General features: G+C 41.9%; 1 protein-coding gene across 2 annotated transcripts; it reads right to left on the bottom strand.

Annotated features, from left to right (window-relative positions):
* Positions 1-3674: 3674 nt before the first annotated feature.
* On the bottom strand, positions 3675-9109 carry lig4 (ligase IV, DNA, ATP-dependent). Of its 2 annotated transcripts, none has more exons than XR_006008021.1 (3): positions 9038-9103; positions 5304-7374; positions 3675-4994 (listed from the first exon to the last, which is right to left on the bottom strand). XR_006008021.1 is itself a non-coding variant. In XM_041966238.1 (3 exons), the coding sequence occupies exons 2-3, from the start codon at positions 5645-5647 to the stop codon at positions 4331-4333; spliced, it is 1008 nt and encodes a 335-aa protein (XP_041822172.1). In that variant the 5' UTR covers positions 5648-7374; positions 9038-9109; the 3' UTR covers positions 3675-4330. The 2 variants fall into 2 exon arrangements, 1 of the variants encoding a protein (XP_041822172.1); XM_041966238.1 differs by having other exon boundaries at positions 9038-9109.
* Between the last annotated feature and the right edge of the window lie 2120 nt (positions 9110-11229).

The raw sequence follows: 11229 nt of genomic DNA on the forward strand, positions 1-11229 counted from the left end.
GACGCGTTTACGTTTTCCCCGGCCTCGGTCGTGCAGGGACAAGGGCGCTATCCTCTTCCAACATGGCGAAGGTGTCTGCCTTTGTGTCGGCGGATGGGCCTACAGCCTGTAACGGACCTCTTTTCTTTTTCAAGCCCTCACCGTCTTCATCTCGCTGCCGTTGTCAAGTTGCCGCCATGTTCGCTCAGAGACGGTGTGTGTTTGCAGGAAGCTGCGTCAAGTCAGGAGCGTTAACCTGGTACATTTCCGGTTGCAGCATTCAAAATAAAGGTCACAAGCTGGCTTGTGTTGGTTTGTGCTACAACTAACTCTGTGATTTTTTTTTCCCTGTGCGCTGTCACCTACACCATCCGTAACATGAAGCAGCGTCTGTTTGCGATTCCTAATCAGTTTGTGAGCAGTTTAACCAAAGAGTGATTTGTCATACATGGGTTGTTTCACTTTCTTTTTGGAGGTCAGAGGAGGTGAAACTATCCAGTTTTTTGTAGGGAAAAAAGGTAAAGTTTGACAAATAAATAAAAACAAACGTAATTCTACTTGATGGAAAACTTTTTTTTCCTTTCTTATCCCCCTCAGATTCACTCTGAGACCCCTTGGGGAGGTCCTGACACTAGGTTAGGAACCAGTGATGAAGCTTTACCAGGATCTTCATTCGTTTAAAATGCTTTTAGCTGCTCTATCATCATTTTAAAGAATTTAAAATATACAAAAAACAAATAGCAGTCTTGCTGATTTTTACAAATTTGCACTGTTTAGCTCAAAAAGCAAGGGGGGGGGTGTCATATTTAAGGTGTTTTGAACCACAATACAATTGCTGTTCATATAAACTATTTGCACAAATAACCACGTACTGAGCTACCCATGGTATGACATTTTGATAGTCCAATTGCAGAACATCCGGTATTGTGCTATCTAATGCTGATAACTTGACGAAACATCTCCGTCTCTGACGTTATGCGCGCGCACCGCAGTCACTGCATCCCTCGGTACCAATGCGTGTCAAGTCCGGTACAGTCAGCTAAAGTGTCACCAGAAATGTAATAATTGTGACTTCAAAATGAAAGCGTATGATGTGAGACTCCAAAATAAACACGATCTCAGTTATTTAGGTCTGTAGTACAAAAGGTAAAGAAAGACAAAAACTACTAAAAGCAAAAACATGCAGCTGTACAGAAGATACTGAACCATAAAACGAGCTGACTAGGTATGTACATTTCGTGATAATTGTTTTATTCTGAAAATTACCACTAGCAGACTTATTATAGCCCATATTGTTGTTGACTTGACACCGGACCAGTCACACAGGTTGGTACTCACCTGGTTTCAGCCTCAGGCAAGATGCTCTCCTCAAAATTGTTTTCCCTTTAAAAGACCACCAATGCTTTTGCATGTTTTAGCCCATCTTAAACCAAGTGTACTTTACAACACAGCCACCAGTTCTTAACAGCACAGGCTGCGGTTGTGTCTCAGACATCAGACTGTGTGCTCCTGGCCACCACTTGTTCTTCTTTACTTCTGTAAACACTGCGAAAAATCCGCCTGCTAAGACTTGCACTTACTTCAGATTGCTAATCCATCACGGCCAACAGCCTGCTTCCATTTTTGCCAAAGTTGTGTTACTGTTTCGCAGTAGCGCAGATGTTTAAATCAATGAGTGCTTACAACTCCATTACCACTCACAGACAAGTCTGACAGCAGTTCAAGCAGACATGAGGTTGATTGTGATGGATTACCTCATTTAAGCAAGTCTCTGTGAGTAAATCTCAAAACAGTAATGAAATGGTTGAAAATAAGCAGCTACATGGAAGGTGGGAAAACTGCAAAAACATAAGTGTGGCTCTTTAACTGAATAACTTTTCTTAACTATATCAAAGCTGTTTCTAATGGGGTAAATAATCCTGTGCTACGCTGCAGTGAAGTGAAAGCCCGTTGTTCTGGAGAAACTGAGCTTTTGATTGAAGTTTCAACAACGAAACTGGTCTACATTGAACTAATGGTTCCCAACCTATGGGTCGGGACCCCTACAAGGGGTCACAAGATAAATCTGAGGGGTCACAAAGTGAGTAACAGTATAGAAACCAGATAAAACATAGTGTACTTATGCTGCTCTTTGAGACTTTCTTGTAATTTTTGTCATGTTTTGTGAATTACTGGATGTTGTTGCCTCTTCAGGCCTTTTCGGTTCACCTGTCTTCAACCAGTGATGAAGGTCAAAAGCAGAAATTTCTTTGTTTTGAAGAAATACTTCGACATTTTGAGAAATGAACTTATAAGTTGTCTTGCCAACAGTTCGATGGAAGGATTTACACCACTCTCATGTCTGTTCATTGAAGCTAGAGCCAGAAGGCAGTTAGCTTAGCATCAAGACTGGAAGCAGGGGGACACATTTAGCTTCTTCTTTGAAGCACAGGGGCGCTTTTAAAAATGCACGAAACACTTGGCAGAGTTGTGATAAAGATAAAAGGCCAATTCAAAACTTTTACGTTCGATATCTTCAAATATATTCTAACGTTTAGGAACTTCATGACCACTTATTCATGACACACAATGGAGCTTGATTCTCTCTTGTGTTTGATTGACTTTCTTCATTGAAGGTGGGCCACGCTAATTGCTGCAGACAGCCCTTCCCTGCAGCCACGAGCCTCTGTTTGGTCTCTGCAGGAGCTCATTTCTTTCAGCTGAGTGCATGCAGCCACTGGACATCTAGAGGCCACTTCCAAACCATTTGTTTCTGCTTGTGTCCAGTGTGCTCGCTGGTTCCATCTCTCCAACAGCTACAGCCAGCCTAATTAGAGCATTTATCCCATTAGGACATAGTATTTGTGCAATGCTAGCTTTCAGTGGCTGTTTGCACGGCTGCTGTTTTCATCTCCAGATGACTGATAACCTGTTCCTGCGAGTCCTTTTAGAGGACCACCAGTTAGACTTTCCGAGTCCAGCAGCGACAAATCACATGCACAAAGCCACACTGGAATAAGCACTAGTTGAGTACGTCTAATTAAAGCCTGTCAGTCAAACACTCGCTCCGCATCACCTGGAAATAGTCCAGAGTGGGCGACGGGTAGCAGAATGCTTACTGAGGCACTTTTTTTTTCTTTTAATCAGTAGCGAAGATCATTTTGCTCTTAACTATTTTATGCTTTTGTGTTGTTTTTGACAAAAGCGGCGTATCTCTTACATCAGCTAAAACAGTGCCAAGGTAGAATTTTAATTCATTTGTTTAACAGCAATGTGAAAATTACAAAAAATCAAACCCTACGGGAAACAATGCAACATGTCGACGAGGGCCATTATTCACAGTATATGATTAGGAACAGGTACCTCATCACTTTTACTTTGACAATGTATTCATGCGGCATTTACGCACAACAACACCCAGGACACCACAGGCAGCTACCTGCACCCTAGAGGCAATGGTAATGAAGGTTATAACATATCAATGAGTCCCAAGGAACACTGGTGACATTTTTGAAGACAGGGAAAACATGGAGGCATCTTTTTTGAGGGCCTTGAGCTGAACCGGTTTTAACGTACCCCTGTGGTGTCCCTCGGTCTCTCCCTGCCTGCTGAATACACGCTGAAGAGCCGAGGCAAAGGCCATCACTTCACAGCCGCTCGATTTCAGTTCATCGCTGAAAACAAATTTGTCACACCAGTCCTTCCTGTATTTTAAACCGAGTGAAGATATTTATTACAGTGCTATTTAATATACAATTACACAGACATAAAAGCACAAAGGCACAGATCACAAAAAGAGAGCTGTCTGTTCAGGACTCAGCACAACTCCCTTTTTTTGCGCGACTCCAATTTTACATGTCACAAACAGTACTACTAAGCCTCATATTCCCAGAAAATGAGACCAAGTTTTTAGAATAAATTCCCTCAGTTTTGGTAAAGTGGAACACTTCTTTTCCTTTCCATAAAAATCAGTTAATAACAGCTCGGCTAAAAGTTCAAGGAAGGTGTATCTAAAAAAAAGATCAATCAGCTTCTGGTTTAGAATTTATTCTAACTTTCAAAATTGAAAACCAATCATGGCCTTCCTGACTGTCATGGTGGCCCATATATTTAAAACTAATAATAAAACAACAAGGAGCCTTAATCACTCATTAAGAACACAAAAAATAAAACTCTGAGAAGTAACATTCCTGTAATATGGTGTAGTTTTAAAACACATCTCTTATCTCACCCTTAACGATGATTTTGCCAGTGCTGAATTTTTCTCTTCCGACTTTTATTAAATACTTTATTGCTAATCTTATTAGGATTTAATTAAAAAGGTAGCTATAAGAGCATTATTCACCAAACCCTGTGTTTCCACCAGAAGACGTCAAACTAAGTAGTCAGTGTCATTCATCAGATACCCTGCTGTGATTGAATCAGTCACCCATGAGTCTCTTACAATCTTAAACTTCTTCCTAAAGCAGCGCCTCAGAGTCCGTAAATCCAGAAGTCTTGTTTCCTCTGCAATAATGACATGAGAGACTCCCTCCTCTAACTTCTGCATCACCATCCCTCCATGGTAGCGAAACTCCAGCGCCCTGATGTCCAAACAGGTGGCTGGCATGGCGGTTGTAGGGTCTCCTATGTTGGCGTAGCAGTCCATGTAAACCTTGAAGGGTCTGAACATGCTGGTGGGAAGGTCCTCCCAGGCGTAACGCTGCTCCACCTGGCTGACGTTCACGGACACTTCCGCGCTGCTGATCCGGCCAAACACCTCCCGCAGCTGCTGCTCATCAGTCTCCACAAAGTAGCTGTCGCCATAACTGTCATACTCCCTGGCAAAGTGCTCCCTGGTGGAAGGCGACATGTGGATCATGTGACGCGGTTGCCACGGGACCACTTGCTTCTGCTCCATGCACTCCAGCAACCAGGCGGCCCACACCAAGTCATGCTGGTCGGACGAAATCAGGTTCTTCACACGCATGTTCTCCACACCGGCAATCACGCAGTAGGTGTCCCGTCCCGGGTTTTGAACCACGATACCTCCACACCTCATGAGAAAACAACATCAATAACCAGTTATTCGTGACAGGACACTTTAAATCGTGACTATGTGATTTTGAAAGAAGAAATAAACAGGTTTAATTCATAAGCAATAAAATGCACCATCAGTTTTTGCTGCTACAGTCTTAATTGTTCTGGTATGACCAGTGGTTTATGATGGCTCTCATCAATGTAGTTTTCAGACACAGCTGTTTTCTGCAAAAAAGGTCTTATAAACCCACTGTATGCTATATGCTATCTGACCAGTGCAGACAGATACTGTTAGCAATTAGCTGGTGAACAGAGTGGAGCATTACCTGGCTACACCCTTTTCCAGCTCAGCTTTGGAGTGATCCTCTGTGCCATTCAGGATACAGAACTCCACGTCCTCAAACATATCCGTCTCTTTTCTTACCCCAGAGAGGTCCTGGGGCTTAAAGTGGTCAATGATCCCGACCACCTTCTTGGGTTTGGCTGGCAGCTTGCGCTTCTTCTTTTGTGGTTCGCTGTCATCGATGCGAAGGTGCCGCGAAGCCAGTTTCCCAGATGCCTTGCTGCGGAACTGATCCAGCTCTGCCAGAGTCATGCACTGGTGCCACTCCTTGTCGTCACGGATCTTCTCAATCCTGGGGAAGCGCAGGGTGCAGTTGGTTTTATACATGTCGCTTCCCACTATCTCAGCCGCCTTGACCTGAATGATGACCGAGTTGCAGGGTTCGATGTAAACTTCCGGTTTCTCTGTTCAGCATAAGATGGATGCTGGTGGGTCATTTTTCCGATAGACTTTCCAGTGCTTGGCTAGCTTTAAACCAAGGTCATACAACTCCTTCATGGTGTAGCCAGAGCCGATGCGGCAGAGAGTGTGGAAAACTGAGGGTTTCTCGCCAAGCTTTGGAGCTTCGGCAACGGCACATAAGAAATGGGACATCATACCACCCCGTCTCCCTTTCCCCCAGTAGCCACCAACAATTAGCAGGTCAAGCTCATCCATCAAGCCATCCACATACTCTGGCTTTATCTTCAGCCATCCTTCCCCCCGCTTGTCAGGTTTGTAGATGGACAAAGGATCCTTCACCATGATCCCCTCTTCTCTGTCGTCAATGGCATCATTGAGGGCATTCACCACCTCCTGCATGGTTCTGGCATCGGTCTTTGGCACCAGGTGTATCCTTCCCTTGACGGGGGTGAAAACTGTCTGAAGGGTCTCATAGCGCTTCTTCAGAGTTTCTTTGCCAAGCTTCTGGTCATTGACTAACAACACATCAAACACGCAGAAGCACGTCTGTAGCTCAGAGTCCTCCATGAGTCTCTTGATGTCGAATTTGCTCCCTTTCTGCATGAAGGCCTCAGTGGTCGGGTTGTATGCCATCATCTCACCGTCGAGGATGCAGTTTACAACGTGGCTTTTAAAAATATTGTGGATGTAAGGTGTCAGTGAGCCCTCCAGTGGGGAACCTCCAAACTGCTGGGTGTATTCAAAGGCGTTTCGGCTGAAGTACTTGTACACGTCGCCGTCTTTGTGCAGTTGTATACGCTCCCCATCCAGCTTGGTCTGAATGTAAAAAGGGCTGTTCCCCATCTGTTTCTCCACATTGCGAATGTTCGCCACAGCTGCCAACATAGGCTTGAAAGCGGAGAAGAGTCCGATAGAGACTTCACTTAAAGACACGGAGGGGTTGTGGAGCTGCTGGCACAACTTGTTTAAGTCTGTGGTGACATTGTAGAGGTCAGCAGCATCTGGGTGGAAGACTTGGAGAACAGTTTCTTTGCTGATCCCAAGCTTCATATCCTTCAGGATCATTCTGATGAGCCATTTTTGCTCAAGAGCCGAGCTCTGGGTGATGAGGTGCAGCAGACTCTTTTTCACAAGATCCTTCTGCTTGCTCGCGTTGTTGATGGCCACAGAGTCCAGAAAGTCATTGACTTCTTTGACGCTGAGGTTTCCCTGACTGGTGCACCGTTTCTTCAGCACAAAGTACGCCATGCCAGCAAAGTCTCCAGCTTCTCCTTGGGATGTAGTTGGAGCACGGTAGTTCAGCAGTTTATTGGCTTCTGGGCCATTCTTTGGCAGGCCTAATACATCAATGTAGAGTTTAGCCAACATGCTTTCTTTGATGCCATACGCCATACGCTCTCGTTCGAACGGGGGGACTATGAGGCGCATAGCTGGGTAGAAAGAGTCTGTTGTTGTGGGGTTGTCTTTGTGGAGGGCAGAATGAAACTTCCTCCATGACCCAATAAAATCCCCAAGGATCTTGGATTTGTCTGGACGGAGTTTAGACTTCTGGATTTTCTCTAAAGTGGTACACAGGTGAAGGAAAGGAACCTCAGCAGCAACAGAGGGCGGGCCTGCAGCATCACTTTTGGAAGTTCCCTCCATTGTGAGATCTGTAATGTGTGTCAGAGATAAGAATCAGTGCACTGTTGGCAGATCAATTATGTACTTTGCAGTTTGGAAATAGTACAGAAATAGTCCATTTGTTCTAATGAATGAATCATATAAGGATGAAACAGGAAAAGCAGAAAAATGATCAGCAATTATTTTGATAATCAATTAATTTTTAAGTCATTTTTCAAACAAATATGCTAAATCATTTTTGGTCCAACCTTTTCAATTGTGACAAGGTTCATTCATTTCTCTTGTGTGACAGTTAAATGAATATCTTTGGATTTTATTCTGCTGGTCTGACAAAAGAAGCGATGTGATTGCGTTACCTGTGGCTTTTGGAAATTGTGATGGGCTTTTTTCATTTTTCACTATTTTCAGACATTTTAAAAACCAAATGGTGAATCAAAAAAAAAAAAAAATAAGCGGAAGCTTACTCAATAATGAAAAGAATCATTATTTGCAGCTCCAATCAATTTTACACTTATTATTATTGGTTTGGTTCAGTGACATTTTAGTGTCCTCTAAGGGTCTAAATGTGAAGGACAAAAAGTATTTGTGGGAAATTTTTTCTGTCTGACAAAGTTCAAATTTAAAGATCTGATTATCAGCAATCAACAGCTTCGACGTGAAAATATTATTATAATTATTATGTAACATCCACCTACTAAATATATTGTATGAAGACGTTTTTATTTATTTAAACTATAAAACTTCCTTTTGATAATGAAAATACTTATTTGCAGCACTACAATGATATCAATTACAGGATACAGATTAGTACACTGTAATCAGATAATCAATGAGTGATTCTCAATGGCCAAATAACTTCCTCATAAAATCAGTAGGGAAAATAATATATAACACGTAATAAATAATCTGTTTTTGTCTTTTCTGTTGTTGTCACACTGGTGGCCCATGCTAAATGTGGCTGATGCAGTATAATACAAACGTAAAATTGAGAATTAGGCAAAAGTGAACAGTATAGAAAGCCAGAATGTGCTCCTCCAATGCATATAGGAGACTGACCTGAAATCAGTGATAAATAAACAACTCTAGTTACCGATTATTGGTCTTGACATGTCCTGACATGTCTGAAAACTACAAAACTGGTCGAAGACTACAAGCAGCAGACAAGCCTCAACAGATATGAATAAGAAGTAACTAAACATGGTGGTACGTGTTTTTTGTTTGTTTGTTTGTTTGTTTTTTACCACGTTCAAAATTAACGAGAAGTACACCACATTTTACTAATTATTTGCCACTAATCGTACATTTGAAAGTATTTAATTCACGGTTGCTGCTGTCAAATAGAAAACTAGGAACTGCCGACTCCTTCAAAATAAAAGTTTCTGTTGTCATATGACGTCTGTGTTGTCCAGACAGGTCTGTCCAGAGAAGTTACGGATATGTACCGACTAACAAGTCAATATTAAAGGCTAATTTTGTGTTTTTGAAAGCGGTTTACAGGGAAATTCTGCTCACAAACGAAACGTGAACGCAATAAGCGTTTAATGTTCGCTGCGCTTTCATTTTGAAAACACACCGCCAAAGTAGGAAGTGTAATTCTTAAGCTCCATTTGACGAACAGCAACGATACATGTTTACATGAAAAATAATAACGTGACATGAAAAATAACGAAATATTTCAGGTTTGAGTGTTACCTTGATCTCTTATTCTGTCGGATTTCTTCACTGTCTGCTTCACGTTCAACACTTCCTTATACTCAAAGTAGGGGCCTCCACGGAAAACGTTCCCCTGGAAAAACTAGCGGAACTTTTGTTCCCCTGCCGTGTTAATTGGATTTTGAAACTTTAATATTAAACAAATAAATATAGTCTTGTGAGGCTCAAATTTTACACTTTACATTGTAACTTTTTTACATGTTTGATCTTAAATGTCTCATTAGGACTGTGATTTATTTGATCATTAATTTGTTGTATGTACATGTTTCATACTCATTGTGCTAGATTTTTAATGTTTTCCATTTAATGTAGCAAAAAGTGAACTATTTTTGATTTAATGTCGGATTAAAACATTATCTTGAAAAACGTGTAAATTCCCTGTAAACATAATATTGTTGTTCTGCCATTCAACAGCAGAGGGCGAAACTGAGACAGTGCAATGGTGGGGAGGTGAGGTTGTGTACCACCATGGGCCTGGAGCTAATAAGTCAGTAGTAAGCTGCTAGTAAAAGATAGGAATGCATACTTGCTGACCACAGAAGGCGTTTCTCTTCACGACAATGATCATGTAAAAGATATTTTGGGTCAGCGTCCTCTGGTAGCAGGAAGTAGTATTATCCTAACTTCATGCCTCCCTGCTCAGTTATTAGTGCAGTAACATTGCCTTGATAATAATTATGAAAGTCATGATGATCATAGGATGAATAATCATTTCACAGATATTTCAAACAAATTCTGTATGATAAACCTAATTATATCACCTGTTTTAGGAACTAAATAGTCCTGGTTTGGGGTAAGGGTTAGGATTAGGGTTCCGAGTGCAAACTGAGAAAACAAGCAGTGTCCTTTGAGCTGGACAAGGTGTGACTCTTGCCGTTCAATAACACAACCAAATCAACCAAGCCTCAGCAGAAACTGAGAAGAAAGGAAGATGTGTCAGGGGAGAACATCTGAGATGAAAGTTAATGACTCTTTCATCATGATTCTCAGCTGCCAGTAAAACCAGGTTTGGACATTTTAATGGCAAATGACGAGAGCTGCAGGAAACACCTTGATGGGCACCTAATCGTATTTGCAAATGGGTTTAAGGAATTAACAAAAACAGTTGTTGGACTTAACAAGCCTGTTACATGCGTAGATTATAAATAGTGTCATATATAAGATGAATATGTTCTTGCTCTACTATGCTGTCATGTAATTGATTCGGTCATTTAAGGTTACACAGAAGAATTTGTTTTTCTGCTTATGCCTTTTGACCTTGCGCTTTGTTTCCATTACAAACTTGTTTTGGCACTCACGCCATTAGAAGGTAGCTGGTTTGATTCCAAGTACACGCTGTTTCTTTTCAAGTGGTGCCAAATAGTTCCAGTGATGTCTTGTTCCCAATCGAAAGTATCTGAGGCTGGTACTAATGTGGATTCCACAGATGCTGAAGCTCAGGAGGGGTCAGAGGGGTCTGTCAAGCATCGCATTTACTCAACTAGTTGTCTGACTATTTAATCACTTATTTGGATGGCGGTTTTAGTGTCTTTGAGCGAAACTGTGAATCTCTTCCAGGCCAAAGGTGCGGCTCAGTCAATGAACCCTACTGTTGGCGTGTGTGTGTGTGTGTGTGTGTGTGTGTGTGTGTGTGTGTGTGTGTGGAGAGATTTTACTGCAGGGATCAATAAAGCATGTCACTGGTTATTTATTTGCATGCTATAATGGACACATAAACACACATAAAAGATGTGAAAAATAAGATAGAGATAGGGAAAGGCTTTAAGAAACAAGAAAATATGAAGAAGAACCACATTTAGATTTTTTATATATTTTAGAACAACTAGAACTCCTCCTGTGGACACTCAGAAGTGGAGGCTGCTGTATACACAGACAGTGACAGCTGAAATAGGGTCTGCTCCTCTGTCAACTAAATTAATGAAATTAATGTAAACACTGATAACATCAGCTCATCAGTAGCAGAATATCAGCCCTCCAGTGTTGCAGAAGGACTTCATTTTGATCTGAAAAATAAAATAGACTCTAGATTCTGGCCTCATCGGCGGCCCAAATTCTGTGTCGTTTATTGCTTCCTGTCGCAAACAGGGGGCGCCCTGTGCCTGTGCAGGACGAGCTGCACAGCACTGAGCCCTGAGTCACACGGCCAGAGTTGTTTACCTGTCTGCTGCTGC

Source organism: Chelmon rostratus, chromosome 24, assembly GCF_017976325.1.
Source record: "Chelmon rostratus isolate fCheRos1 chromosome 24, fCheRos1.pri, whole genome shotgun sequence".
NCBI lineage: Eukaryota > Metazoa > Chordata > Actinopteri > Chaetodontiformes > Chaetodontidae > Chelmon > Chelmon rostratus.